At 35.8% G+C, this 16,292-nt stretch overlaps 1 protein-coding gene across 1 annotated transcript; it reads right to left on the bottom strand.

The window, feature by feature from the left end:
* Positions 1–5,194: 5,194 nt before the first annotated feature.
* LOC104646563 (uncharacterized) lies at positions 5,195–5,581 on the bottom strand. Its single transcript, XM_010320344.1, has one exon. It carries the CDS (start codon positions 5,579–5,581, stop codon positions 5,195–5,197), a length of 387 nt encoding a protein of 128 aa, XP_010318646.1.
* Between the last annotated feature and the right edge of the window lie 10,711 nt (positions 5,582–16,292).

Genomic DNA, 16,292 nt, shown 5'->3' with positions numbered 1-16,292 from the left:
CCCAAGGACCAACCATGGGTCCTTGAGGAAGACCCTGGAAAACCTACCTCAGTGATGACATACGAAACGACCTACGCCCGGTTCATACAACCATGCCCTGAGGTTGAGGGTCCATGGGTAAGGGTCAAAACATGTCACTGACACCCATCCACAGTTCACTAGGAAGCCGCGTGGTTCCATCCATGGACCATGGTCGTGGGGTCGTGAGTGGTCACCCATAAACTATTTTAAGGTACCTGTTAGGGGTGCTTGGGGTTTTTTTGTTTTAATTAATATTAAGTTGTGTCATTTTGCCTATTTTTAACCACCTATAAAGGATTTTATACCCCTAAATTAAGTCATGTTCCTCATTATTCCAAAATCCCAAATCAAAACTAATTTTCACCAAATATTCTCTCTTAAGAACTTCAAGGAATAAGAAGAAGGAAGTTGGAGATAGGGTACAAAGAACATGTTTTTCTACTCAAATATTTTGGATCTAATTGATAAGGTATGATAGAGCTTCATCCATTGATAGAATTCACCTATAGAGCCCCTTCAAAAAAAATAATTTCAAAGCTAGATATCCCAAAAGATAGGACTTGACTCCAAACTCATTGATTCCTTTCAAAATCGTTTCTAATGATTGAATTATATTATATTATGAGTAAATTGATTATTTCCTATGACTTTATGTTTAATTGCCCGAGAATACCTGAATTCCCTATAATTCCTAATTATTATCTTAAGATGTGGGTTTGCTAATGATAGAAGAATATTATGAGGTTATGCGTGTAGTGAATTAATTACTTGAATTATGATTATATCCATGTCTAATTTACAAACTCTTGAAGTGTTGATTTGATATGATTTTAACCCTTTAAAGGGATGATATGATATTATGGATGTATTATAAAGGTTATGTATATGCCATAAGAACACTTTGAGAGTAAATTATTATGATTATGATCTTATTGTGTACTGTTGAAAGAATATCCTCACTTACACACCTATGTATGAATATGATATGATGTAAAAGGTTTCTCACAACATGACGATTATAAGGTTGAAAGGTTGTTCTCACCTATTAAATGTATGAGCTATCTTATGAATAATGTTGGACTAAGTGTGATTACATTATTCCATGAATAAGAACTTAAGTCAAGACTTATTGTGTAGTATGTGGGAATCAATTGTTTAGCATTGAGTGGATATTGTATATGAGATGGAAGCTTTTACACTAGTTGAGTCTAACTTTCCAAATGGGTTCCTTATATGCTAGTTGAGTTGGAGTTCCCAAAGTATGTCTCATGAGATGTAAACCTTCTACCTTAGTTGAGTCTGGTTTCTAGGAGAAATCTCTTTATCCCATAAACTATGTGCCCTCATAGGTATTTAGCTAGTGGATCCACCTAAGCTAAGAGTATGGTTCTACCTTTGGAAAGTAGGACACCTCATTATTGTATGGGGTAGACACCTGATTCCATTTTAACTCACATGGTTTATGTCAATTAAGTCTTATTTCCCCACAACAGCAATATAAACAAGAATGTGAATTATCAACCATGGCTACTCAAAAATCATTACTTAGTATGGGTGAGATTATGGGATCTTATTCATACATTGCACAAGTATGTCTTGAGGGTACTTAAGGTATGTCTATCTTATGTTATAATGATCTATATGTTGACTATGCTAATGACTTATGCTTTTCCATTTTTTTCATAATCATGTTTAAACATGGGAAATTGTATGCTTTCAACTAAAATGTCTATTTTTGCGTGTTTTCAATATTTTATTCATGGCTATCCTACTTAGTGAATTTTTGTACTAACGCCTACTTTTCCTACATTTTTCCCAAGTGTAGGATCCAGTTCTTAAGGTGGTCATAATTGTGTCTAAAGATTAGATTATATTATTCTCCTAGCTTGTTGGTGAATCCTTATGATTCGAGGACATATGTTTTGACTTTAAAGTTTCATTTCATTTATTATCTTTTGTGGACTATGTTATATGGGTAGTGTCCCTTTTAATATTAGATATTATAATTGATGGCTATGTTGAGACATGGAGTCTAGAATTCCTCTTTCTTTTTATGAAAGTTTTGGACTTAAAATGAATTTTTACACTTTTTGTTCTTTTACTTTTGTTATGATATAGTAAGTGGCTTGTATTTTCTTGATCGGGGAGCACCCCGTAGACGTAATCGATCTTCGTTCTCAAAAAAGCCTTAGAATAGCCCTTAGAATAATTTGTTGCAAATCATAGGTAGAGAAAATGCAGAAAATTTAAAACTTTTACATAGTGAAGTACACTGAGACTTCTTACTTATCATATCTGGAGCTTACATATAGACTCCTCATTTAAGAAGTGTACATAGACTTCTCATTTATGCATTGTAGCCAATTCACAAGATAGTCCAATATTTGTCTCACAAATAAAGGTTCTATCCTAGAAGAACACGAATTGAGAACAGCCCTTACAACAGGATAATATTGCCACATATAGGCTTACAAGAAAGTCTTCTGAAGATAAGGAAAGAACAAGTGTCTTTAGACATAGTGAATAAAAATGAAGGTAGAAAGTGGCATCATCCTCGAACTTGAGGACTCACCAACAACTTGGGAAATATATCCAAGTCTTCCTTCCAAATGGCCTAGATATCTCTTCAATGTCCCGAACTTACATATATGTAGATATATAAAGAATGTGGGTTAGTAAAAACCACATGTACTAAGTATGGAAACATATACAACTAAAACCATTGTAATCATGCTCAAAGGGATATTTTGTTTAAAACCATGCTATGTCACTTTAAAAGCCTTTATGCACACATAAGAGCATATACAAGTCCATAATCATAATCATCACATAATACAAGTTCATATCCATATACAAGAACAACATTATCGTGAAGTAATAACAACATTAATAGCATCATCATAAGGTCATAACAACAACACATGTTTTAGAGTTCATGACATCATAGCATAAAGTACCCTTACAATCCCATCAAAAGCTTACAAGTGCAATGTTCATGTGAAGCCCCTAACCCCACATTATCAAGTAAACTAGAAGAGATACCATAAGCAATGTCTATACTTCATATAACATCATATCATGTAGTGTCATCACCATACATAGAATTTTAGACCAATATCATGTTCATAAAATGAAGCCAACATCATATAAGATCAACATCATGTAAAGTCAACATTTATCAATTCATTCACAACAGAAGTGCATAAGAACATCTTCCTAGGACTGCCCTCAAGGTCAACTTGTGCAATGTAAAGGTAAAGTCACATACCCTTACCCACTCTAAGTGTAGGCCCTTAAGTAACCTAGTTAGTGTTCACTTTATTACTTTTGTTCATTCATTTTACTTTCCGAAAAAATCACCTTAACCGACAATGGTCCATGTGATCTAAACATAAAATCCTGTACCATGAAACCCTACACCGGAAGAAGGTGCTCTACTTGCCAAGGTAAAACTGTAACATCAACATAACATTCTGGGTGGATCGACTAACTAGTTTTCCTATGGGGGAAACATAGTTAAGGAACTAAGAGATATACTACAAAATCCGGTATGCACATTTCATGGTAGTCTCTATCTCATGAGAATCATTGCAAACCTACATCCCTCATTAGGAAGGGACACCTCTCATATCTTGTTTTCTTGGTGCTAAGCTTAAGTCCCTTTTTAAAATGTCTTTAAGACTTTCCTAATCATTGAATATCAATATATTCCATAGGAGACTAACCCATGGTATAATCACGTCACTAGACTAAACCTATGTTTAGAATGAGAACTTCCTTTCATCACAAACCATCATTAGTGAGATCAACATATCATAGTTATAATTATAGGCACACAAGAGAAAATCTTGCATCATCATACCCTTACCATGGTCTCACATTCAACATATTCATAACATTCCATCATATTATTCATATAATTATCTTCTTATTCTATTTGTGTAATCATACTTAAATTGAACATCATCATCAAGAATAATCATCATTAGTAAAGTAGAGAACTCATAGTCATAAAGGTGTTACCAATAGTTTCCGAAACCATCTTCAAGACTTCATCGTCAATTTTATAATATTTATCCATAAATTCACACAAAATGACCATATAATAGTAAATTTTACAAGAACTACATCAATTTCATCATTCCTAATCCCCAATTAACTTAATTCGTTACCTAGGGTTAAGGAAAAGGGACATGGATCCTTTAAAGAAACTAGGTCAACCCCTAAATAATCACATAAATTAAAAAATAAATAATCATAATATATCAATATTAATTAATATAATACAACATTAAATCAATTTGAAAGGTAACCCACGAAATTGAATGAAAACCATAAGTTTGGACATATCTGGAAACCAATTTTGAAGAGCCTCAAGGCGAAAGAGATCCCAACAGTTAATAGCTTCCATACATTAAGATTCATTGAAGAATGATGGAAAAATACTTGAGTCTTGAAGACCGAAAGAAGCTTGAACCTTGGTCTTCAATGGGGGGTTTTTGGGTACTGAGTGAAACTAAAGAGAAGTTGAAGAAATTTGGGCTTGAGAAATAATGAATTGATGAGTTAGTTTAATGAAGTTTAACTTTTTTATAGTGTCCGCTAAATTAATTAAACACCCCTTAACCCCTAATTAAATTGTTAACTAATTAATTAACTATCCTAACCTTGACCAAAAATAGACACTGAAGCATGGCCCTAATCGATGACTCCACGCCAACGGTTCATCGACCAGACCGCGGAACGTACTGGTAATCCGTGGTTTCGGTCAAAGACTGTTTTATGGAGCCCTTTTTTAATATTTCAAAGTCCCTACCCACGAGCGCCATTGACAGATGTTGACCCATTGATGGCTCGTCGTTTGATTCCTTCAATAGCCACTGTCAAATGAAAGCTTTTAGGGTCAAATGCTATGGTCCACATATAATAGCTCAACAATTAATAGCCACTGCAATTCTTTATTCAAGAAACATTAAACATGTTTACTACCATTTCTCATGAACAAAACAAGTAATACATTACATGCAAGTGCAAATTAGTCATGAGAACTAATGTCATAAAAAAAATCATATTGTCATGAGCCTTTACAAAGAAATGCACATACTAGCAAAGCAAGCAAAGTTCACATTGTTTATAACTTTATTTTAAGAGGAACAACAAACCTAGACTTTGACTACGGTTTAGAGGAAAAGAAATGGATAGTGTGGCTTCGGTTGGCCTCGGCCTCCCATGTTGCTTCCTTAACTAGATGGTTTCTCCATAGGACTTTTATGGAGACAACCTCGTTGTTCCTCAATTTTTTGACTTGACGATCTAGGATCTCAACTGGAACCTCTTCATATGAAAGATTCTCATTCACTTCTAACCCTTCAATAGGGAGGGTAGACACCAGGTCGCCTACACATTTCTTAAGCATAGAGACATGAAATACTGCATAAACCAGGTCTAATTCACTTGGTAACTTCAACTCATAAGCAACTTTCCCGACCTGTTTCATTATCTCATTAGAGCCCACATACCGGTAACTAAGCTTTCCCTTTTTACCAAATATCATTACCATTTTCATGGGTGAAATTTTCAAGTAGACCCAATCACCTACTTCAAATTCAAGGTCTCTTCTTCTATTGTCGGCATATGTTATTTTCCTAATATAGGCTTTTTTTAACCTCTCCCTTATCATCTAAACCTTTTTCAACGCCTCATAAATTATCTCGGACCAAGGGGTGAAGACTCACCAACCTCAAACCACCAAAATAGATACCTAGATATCCTATCATAGAGTGTTTCAAATGGTGCCATGCAAATACTCGAATGGTAGCTATTATTGTAGGAGAACTCTATCAACGGTAGATGATCATCCCAATTACCCTTGAAGTCAATAACACAATCCCTTAACATATATTCTAGGGTTTGGATGGTACTCTCCGCTTGACCATCCATATGAGTACCTCCTCCCCTTTTGAAAAGACCTCAAACAATGAGAAGGGAATTGGGCACCTCTATCTGAGATGATGGACAAAGGTATCCCATGCAAAATCACAATCTTATTAAGGTACAACCTAGCACACTCCTCCACGGAATAAGTAGATTTAACGGGGATAAAGTGGGCATATTTTGTCAATCTATCAACAATCATGCATATTAACTCATTTTGCCTCCGGGTTTGAGGCAAACCCACTCCAAAGTCCATATTTATACCTTCCCACTTCCAAGTAGGGACATCCATCGCTTGAGTTAAACTCCCAGTCTTTGATGTTTGGCCTTAACTTGTTGACAAATAGGACATTTAGCCACAAACTCTACTATATCCATTTTCAAACCATCCAAACAATCGATGTCTCAAAGATCGCGATACATTTTGGTGGCACCTGGATGAAGGGAATATCGGGAACCATGAGCCTCTTTCAAAGTTTGTTCTTGGACCATCCACATTCGGTAAACGAAATCTACTTTGGTACCTAAGTACCGCATCCCCCTTGGGAGTATGACTCATTGAAACTACAAAGAATCGATCCCTTCAACTCCATCAACAGCGGATCAAGGTGTTTGTTAGACTTCACCTCCACCACTAAAGATGATTCAAAATTATGATGAACCATAGACCCTCCTTTTGATGAATCTTCCAATCGAACACCCAACCGTGCAAATCGATGTACCTCTTTCACTAACTCTATCTTATCATCGTAAATATGGGTTACACTACCCATTACATTCCACAACTATATTGTTCCTGTTGGGGTGGTAGAGAACACTCATGTCGTATTCCTTCAAAAATTTGAACCACATTTTTTTCGGAGATTCAACTTCTTTTGAGTGAGCAAATATTGAAGGATCTTGTGGTCAGTGAATACATCCACATGTACCTCATACAAATAATGCCTCCATATTTTTAAAGAAAACATTACGACCGCTTATTCAAGGTCATTAGTTGGATAGTTCTTCTCATGCACCTTGAGTTGTCTAGAGGCATATGCCATGACCTTACCATAATGCATGATAACATAACCAAAACATACTTGAGAAGCGTCATAATACACTACAAATCCTTAGTTACCCTCCGGTAAAATCAAAACTCGAGCAGAGGTAAGCTTATCTTTCAATTCTTGGAAACCTCTTTAACAAGCTTCCCACCACTCAAACTTACCATTCTTTTGGGTTAAGGTTTTCATATGTGAAGCAATGAATTCTAACCCATCAAAAATCTCCTATAATACCCAGCTAAACCGAAGAAACTTGTAATATTGTTTTGATTAAAAGGTCTAGGCCAATTTTTAATTACTTCCATTTGCTTTAGATCAAACTTTATACCCTCACTTGAGATAATGTTAAAAACACACGCAATAGATCTGAACCAAAATTTACACTTACTATATTTAGCAAAGACTTGATGTTCCTTGAGGACTTGCAATTCTATTCTCAAATGACCCATGTGATCATCCTCACTCTTAGAATACACCAAGATATCATGAATGAAGACAATTACAAAGGAGTCAAGGTAATTCCGGAACACTTTATTAATAAAGTCCATAAAATCTGTTGGGGACTTATTTAGACAAAAGACATAACTACGAACTCATAATTACCATACCTAGTTCAGAAAGTTATTTTGGGTATGTCTTCACCTCTCACACTAACTTGGTGATAACCCGACCTCAAATCAATTTTCAAAAAGCAGCTTTTCCTTTAGAGTTGATCAAAAAAATCATCGATCCTAAGGAGAGGATACTTGTTATTTATGGTGACCTTATTTGGTTGACAGTAATCAATGCACATCCTAAGGGATCAATACTTCTTTTTTACAAACAACACTGGAATATGGGGAACACTAGGTTTTATGAAACCTTTGTGTACTAAATCTTTGAGTTGAATCATTAGTTCCTTTAAATCGGTCGGAGTCATCTGGTAATGAGGAATTGAAATAGCTTTGTATCCAACAACAAGTCTATGCCAATGTCTATTCCCCATTTGGTAGGAATTACGAGCAAGTTATCGAGGAGGACATTCGAAAAATACCACACTAAGGGTACCGACTTAAGTGGAGGAATCTCGGACTCAAGGTCCTTGACCCTAACAATACAGTAGAGACATCCCTTAGAAATTATCTTACAAGTTTTAAGACATGGAATTATTAGACCTCTAGGTATTGAGTTAACCCCCTTCCATTCTAAGACGGGTTCATTAGGAAATTGAAACTTAACTACCATTGTTCTACAATAAATAGAAGCGAAACAAGAACGCAACCAATCCATCCCAAATATGACATCAAAGTCCAGCATATCAAGTTATACAAAATCAACCAATGTAGCTGGCAATGATATAGGACAACTCCTAAAGACTCTTCTAGCCACAACAGAGTCACCCATCGGGTTAGTAACAGAAAAAGGTTCAATCAGGATATCAGGTAGAGCATAAAACTTTTATATACTAATCGAGTTACAAATGATAAATTAGCACCAGCATCTAGTAAAGCGTAGACATTAATGGAAAACACTCGTAACATACCAGTGACTACATTGCAAGAATCATCTTATGCACCCCTAGAGCGGAGAGCATAGAAGCGGTTCTTTTAAGAACATCGGAACTAGGTAAGCTTGCTTGACTTGATTACTATCCATCCCCTTAGCCTTAAGCACAGGACAATCACTAACTTTATGGCTATACTCTGTTGATTTTTTATTGTTTTCCTATTTCATCATCAAATTTTGTATAAGAAATACTCTTCCCAAAACCAAAGCAATTATTTGTTCCCACCACGTATTCACCAATATAATTCTTACTACACTGGGTACAAGTAGGTTTCTCACTTGTTGAATTTCCACCTCTTCCCCCTTGGAACCTAGGGTTAGACACTATCCTTTCTAGACATGGGAAATTTAGTAGGAACTTTGTTGGACAATCTCTTCTTGAACTTAGGCTTGTCTTGGATTTCCAACTTTCCCTTAGAAGTACCCCCTTCATTTGACCTTTCCCTCTTAGCATCCCTATTCTTCCTCTTGACCCTAATCTCCTCAACTTGTTGAGCATGTACCATCAAATGAGAAATGTCCATGTTTTCATAAAGCATCGCCGAACAACACTCTTCCACAATATTATTGGACACACCCATCACACAATGGTTCATTTTATCTCTAGGATTGGACACTAAAGAAGAGGCATACTTAGACAACTTAGTGAATTTCAAAGAGTATTCTAGCACACTCACACCTCCTTGATGAAGGTTTATGAACTTCTAAACCTTAGCCTCTCTTTTATCCATTGGGAAGAACCTACCATGAATTCCCTCCTAAAGACTTCCTAGCTTATGTGATCCGCACTCAAATCCCTATTCTCCCTCCATTGAGTATACAATGTTTGAGCCACATCCTTGAGTTGATAAGCGGATAGTTCGGTCTTCTCATTAGGACTATCTACTCTCATCACATATAGGATCTGGTACACCTCATCAAGAAAGTCTTGGAGGTCTTCACTCACCTTAGACCTTAATAACATTGGAGGGTTAATCCTAGTGAAGTCCCTTGATAGAAAATCCATTGTACTAGCATTTTGGTTCACATGAGATCCAATTTCCCAGTTTTATTGACTGCAATATCTTGACATTAAGTAGCTACGACTTGAGATTTAGTAGTCATAGATTGAGACAAGTTGATGAAAGTCAACCTTATATATCCATCTGTCATGGCCGAAGGTGACCGGGGCTTGTTCACCTTGAGGAGATTCTTCTGGAAGAGGAGCTTAATTGTTTTGGAAAGGAACTCCGCATTAGCAATCTCATCTTTAACTCTTCTTGTGGCTTCCCTTCTAGTAGTCATAGCCTATAACCACAATAAAAGGATTATAAGAAAAAGGACACATAGAGTTACAACTCTTGATGCACGACTTTCAAGAATACCAAAGAGGTGAGAATATTCTAAGCATCACCTAGACTCTCATTCATAAGTATGGTGCTGCACACTCATGAACAAGTCTCTATGTAGACGTGGTTTAGTGGGACATCAATCCTAAGACTACTCAACCTCATGCTCTGATATAAGGTTTTTCACCACCAGCGAGCACCCCATCGGCGTCTTCATCCTTAAATTTGCCTTAGACTATCCCTTAGCATAATTCATTGCAAATTATAGATAGAGAAAATGCAAAAAATATTAAACTTTTACATAGTGAACTAAATTTCGAATTCTCACTTATCACATATGGGGTTTGCATAGACTTATTTATGAAATGTACATAGACTTCTCATTTATGCACTATAGCCAATTCATAAGCTAGTGTAGTATTTGTCTTACATATAAACCATGTATCATAGAAGTATACAATTTTTTCATGGAGCTTACACTAGTACAATATGCCATAGAAAGGCTTACAACAAAGTCTCCAAAAGATAAGGAATGAAAAATTGTCTTAAGTATAGTGCATATATATTAAGCTAGAAAGTGGCATCATCCTCGGACTTGAGGACTCACCAACAACATGGTAGATATATCTATGTCTTCCTTGAAAATGGACTAGAAAGCTCTTCAATGGCCCAAACCTAAATATATGTAGAAATATAAACAATATGGGTTAGTACAGACCACATGTACTGAGTATGGAAATATATGCAGTTAACACCATTGAAATCATGCCCAAAGGGACATTTTTTTTCAAAACCGTGATAAGTCACATTGAAAGCACACACAAGAGTATATACAAGTCCATAATCATAATCATCACTTAATACAACTTTATATAAATATACAAGAACAACATTATAATAAATTCATACCAACATGAAAAGCCTCATCATAAGGTCGTAACAACAATTCATGTTCGAGAATTCATGAAATACAAGACCCTAACTCACAATCTCATCCCAAGAATATAAGTGCAATTCTCATGTGAAGCCACATAAACCCGCATAATCATGTAAACTAGAAAAGAGACAATATGCAATGTTTATACTTCATATAAAATCTTATCATGTAGAGTCCACATCATACATATAAATTTAGACCAATATCATGTTCATCAAATTAAGCCAACATCATATAATATCATCTAAGGTAAACATTTAGCATTTCATTTATAATATAAGAGCATAAGAACATCCTCCTAGGACTCCCCTCAATGTCAACTTGTGGAACGTATAGGTAAAGACTCATACCCTTACCCACACTAAGTAGAACCCCTTCAGTCACCCTAGTTAGTCTTCACTTTATTTCTTTCGTTCATTCATTTTACATTTGAGAACAATCACCTTAATAGAAAGTAGACCATATGAGCTAAACATAGAATTCGGTGTCATGAAACCCTACACAAAAAGATGATGTTTTACTGGCCAAGGTAGAACCATAACATGAACATAACATTCTAGGATGATCCACTAGCTTGTTTTCTTATAGGGGCGACATAGTTAAGGAACTAGGAAATATACTATAAACTTTGGTATGCATATTGCATGATAGTCTCTATCTCATTAGAATCATTGTGAACCTACCTTCCCTCATTGGGAAGGGACACCTGTCATATCTAGTTTGTTTTGTGCTAAACAAAAGACCCTTTTTGAAATGTCCTTAAGCCTTTTTTAGTCATCAAATTTTAATAAAGGTTATTGGAGACTAACCCCTTGTATAATAATGTCAGTAGATCATTAGGTTTAGAATGAGAACTTCTTTTCATCATAAACCATCATTAGTGAGATCAACACATAATAGTCATAATAAAAGTGAAATAAGATAATCACCTTTAATCTTGCATCATCATACCCTTACCATGATCTCACATTCAACATATTCATAACCTGCCATAATCTTCATATTCTATTGACATAATCATCCTTCTATTGTACATTATCATTAAAAATAAACCATCATTATTGAAGTAGAGAACTCATAATCATAAAGGTCTTTCCAATAGCTTCCAAAACCTCGTTCCGGACTACATCATCAATTTCACAATATTTATCCATAAATTCACTCAACATAACCATATAATAATAAATTTAAGCAGAACTAAATCAATTTTATGAGTCCTAATCACCAATTAACCTAATTCATAATCTATGGTTAGGGAAAAGGAACAATCATGGATCCCTTAAAAAACTAGGTAAATGCCTAAGGAATCACATGAAATAACAAATAATCAATCATAATATATCAATATTAATAAATAAAAATAAAAATTAAATCAATTTAAAAGTTAACCCACGAAAATGGATGAAAACTATAAGTTTAGATATCTTTGGAACCCTATTTTGAAGAACCTTATGGGGAAAGAGATCCCAAAAATTAATAGCTTCCATATATTAATATTACTTGAATAATGATAGATAAAAACTTGAGTATCAAAATCCCTATTGAAACTTGAACCTTGGTCTTCGATGGGGGTCTTTGGGTAGTGAGAGAATGTAGAGAACAGTTGGACAAATATGGGTTTGGGAAATAATGAAGTGATGCATTAGTTTAATGAAGCCCAACTCTTTTGTAGTCTCCAGCTAACTTAATTAACAATCCTTTAACCACACATTAATTTATTAACTAATTAATTAAGTAACCTAACCTTGACGGAAAATAGATAATGGAGCATGGCCCCAATAGATGACTCCAGGCCAACGTCCGTCAACCGGACCACGAACCGTATTAGTAGTTTGTGGTTTTTGTAAGAGATATGTTTTTGGAGATATTCTGGAATATGGCTAAGTCCCTACCCACGAGCACCATCGATGTTCCATTGACCAATTGACGACTTGTCATTTGGTTTAATCAATAACCACTATCAAATGAAAGCTTTTAGGGTCACTAGATCCTCTTCAAGGACCCTAAGCATGATCCTTGGGGAGTCGTACCCGTACGTTAAAACCATAAACACAATCTTCTATATTTTTTAATCTTTCTACCAAATTTAACGTAACTCTAACTCTTAAAATCCCTTGAAACACATGAAGTCACACTAGCTCATCTTTCACAGATCTTTGGACGTCATTGTCTTTTCGTGACGTTTTGACTATAACACTTTATAATTGAGTTTATTACTTTAATTAGGCTCATAAACATTGTTTTAAGGCTTAGTTCATCTAGTGAGGCTCTAGACTAAGTCATGGACATTCAGAGTGTTACATGTATTAAGTCCCTCGGGGTTTTATTAGCCATTTTACATCTTAGTGGTACCATTGAGTAATGACAAACTTAGTAATGATAGCACAACGTTTGGAATGATTAGAGGATTATGTATCTCTAGTCATGTCTAGTAGAGTGTTTTTTATGAGTGTGAAGCATGCAACATTTATGAATGAGAGGCTACAAGATTATTAGGAAACTACACTTCTTTCATTACTCTTAAGTCGAGCCATATAGTTTAACTCTATAAAATCCCTCTTCTAATCCTTCTCTTTCTTATTCATGAAATTAATACAAGAAAGACTTATGCTAGAAGGATGGAGGATGACAATGTAAATCAATAAGTTATTCCTCATGCTCTGGTTAATTCTTTAGTTGAGAATGTGACCCATGAAAAATTAAGGTTGACTATCCAAATATTAGCTCAAGCCCGGCGGCTCAAGTCAATAGAGAGGTTGTAGCTCTGGTGATATCTAATGTTAATTCGGTAGCTTCACGAGAGATATTTTTCAAGAATGAACTGTCCCAAGGGGGGAGAACCCCATAATGTTAATTCTCATCTGGGGTCTGCTCTCCGGGTGTGAAAATCTTGGTATCAAATCATGAGGTTAAATATCCTTAGGATCAATATCTCATTAAACCACATTACATAGTATCTTGTTCATGGCTGCGAAGAGCGCCATAATTATGGATGAGAGGCTATGTGATGACTAGCAAACTTTTCTTTTCTTGATACTCCTATATCGTGCCTTTAGAGTTTTGACACAATGTGTTTTTTATCATCTAATACCTTTCTTGTGGTAATAAGAAATGAACACAATGAGGATAGTCACGAGGATAGAAGGAGATGAGATCGCAAATGCGGGAGCTACTCCCCAAGGAAATAAAAATTCTCCTCAAGTGCAAGCTGCTAAAAAAGAACAAGTTTCGGTCAATCCTCCGGCAATGACGAATGATGAGGTGAGGGAAGCCCTGCTTAAAATGGCCCAAGCCATCACCATCCAAGCAGAGGCCATTACGGCACAACCTAAAATGGAGGTTGTTCCTCGAGAGAACCAATATGCTAGTACTATGGCTAGACATTTTTAAAGATTTCACGAGGATGAATCCTCATATATTTTTTGTATCTAAGGTTTATGACGAGCCTTAAGAATTCCTTCATAAGGTTTACAAGATTTTTTTTGCTATGGGAGTGAGAAATACTGAGAAAGATGATCTTGCTGCCTATCAACTCAAGGATGTGCCTCATACATGGTACAATCACTGGAAGGATAATAGGGCTTTAAGAGGTGGTCCCGTGACTTGGGAGATCTTCAAAAAGGCACTTTTTATAGATTCTTCCCAAGAGAGAAAAGGGAAGCTAAGGTAAAGGAGTTTGTTAACCTTCGTGAAGGAGTTATGAGTGTCAATGAATAGTCATTGAAATTCATTAAGCTGACCAAATATGCCTACTCTTTAGTTTCAAATTATAGGGATGAGATGAGCTATTTTCTAATGGGCGTGTCTGAAGAGCTTGAAGAAGAACGTTGTGGATCCATGCTTCATAACAATATGGATCTTTCTATCTTGATGGTTCATGCTCAACTGTTGAGGATAGTCGTGTAAGCAGGAAGAATAGGGAAGCTAAGAAGGCAAGGTCTTTTGAAAGTGGTTCCTCTAAGAATAGGCTTGATGTGCAAGACAAGCCTAAGTTCAAGAAGAGGTTTTCAAAAAAGGTTCCTTCTAATTTATCAAAGAATCACAATGATAGAGGTTTTAATCCTAAACCTCAAAAGGTGAGATATATTGATCCACCAAAAGAGAGACAAACTTGTCATAAGTATGGTAAGAAACATGCGGGTGAATGTCTTGTTGGGACTAATAGTTGCTATGGTTGTGGCAAAAGTGGACATATGGTGAAGATTGTCCTAATGTGAGAATTCAAGGTAAGGGAAATGGACAAGCTCAACCAAGCGGACCTAGATCTGAACCTCCAAAAAGGAACCGTTTCTATGCACTCAAGGCAAGGCATGAACAAGAGAACTCTTCCACGTTGTGACAGGTATGTTACAAGTTTTCTCTGTTAATGTTTATGAATTACTTGATTTAGGTGCTATTTTTTCTTTTGTTATAGCTCTGGTATCTATGAAGTTTAATGTACTTTCCAATGTTTTTATTGAACCCTTTTCAGTTTGTACCCCAATGGGTAACTCTATGGTTGCAAAAAGAGTCTATAGGAAATGTCTTGTAATGTCGGCAGAATAGTTACTCTTGTTGATTTTGTAGAACTTGACATGTTCGATTTTGATATCATCTTGGGTATGGATTGGCTTCATACATGTTTTACTTTCATAGATTGTTAAACAAGGGGAGTAAAGTTTCAATTCCTAAATGAACTCATTCTAGGAAGGGGGGAAATTTTATGCCAAAGGGTCAAAAATTTTCTAGCTTGAAGTCCTGTAAGATGATAGCCAAGGATTGTCTATACAATGTTGTCAGGGTTAAGGACCTAGAATGTGAAACTCTTTCTATTGAGTCAGTCCTAGTAGTGAGGGAGTTCCCTGAAGTTTTTCCTATTTTGAACTTCCAAGAGTTCCACCCGAATGGGAAATTGACTTTGGCATTGATTTATTATCCGATGCGAATCTCATTTGAATTCCTCCATATAGTTAGGCTCCGCCTGAATTGAAATAGTTGAAGCTCCAACTCAATGATTTATTAGACAAGGGGTTTATTCAACTTAGTTTTTCTTCATGGGTGCTCCGTTCTATTTTGTGAAGAAGAAGGATGGGTCTCTTAGAATGTGCATTAGATATATCCAACTTAATAAGGACACAATAAAGAACAAGTATCCTCTCCCTCGGATTGATGATCTATTTGATCAACTCCAAGGTGCTAACTACTTTTCTAAGATTGACTTAACGTTGGGATATCACCAACTTAGGGTGAGAGGTGAAGATGTTCCCAAAAAAGCTTACGAAACTAGATATGGTCACAATGAATTTCTTGTTATGTGTTTTGCGTTAACAAATGCCCCAGAGGCATTTATGGACCTAATGAATAGAGTTTTCTAAGATTAACTTGATTTATTTGTGATTGTGTTCATTGATGATATTTTTATATACTCCAAAAATGAAGTTGACCATGAGAGTCACTTGAGGTTGGCGTTGCAAGTCCTCAAAGAACACCAACTTTACGCCA

Source organism: Solanum lycopersicum, chromosome 1 (assembly GCF_036512215.1).
Source record: "Solanum lycopersicum chromosome 1, SLM_r2.1".
NCBI lineage: Eukaryota > Viridiplantae > Streptophyta > Magnoliopsida > Solanales > Solanaceae > Solanum > Solanum lycopersicum.
Note: the sequence above shows the minus strand (reverse complement) of the source record. Positions and strands in the feature narration are given on the sequence as shown.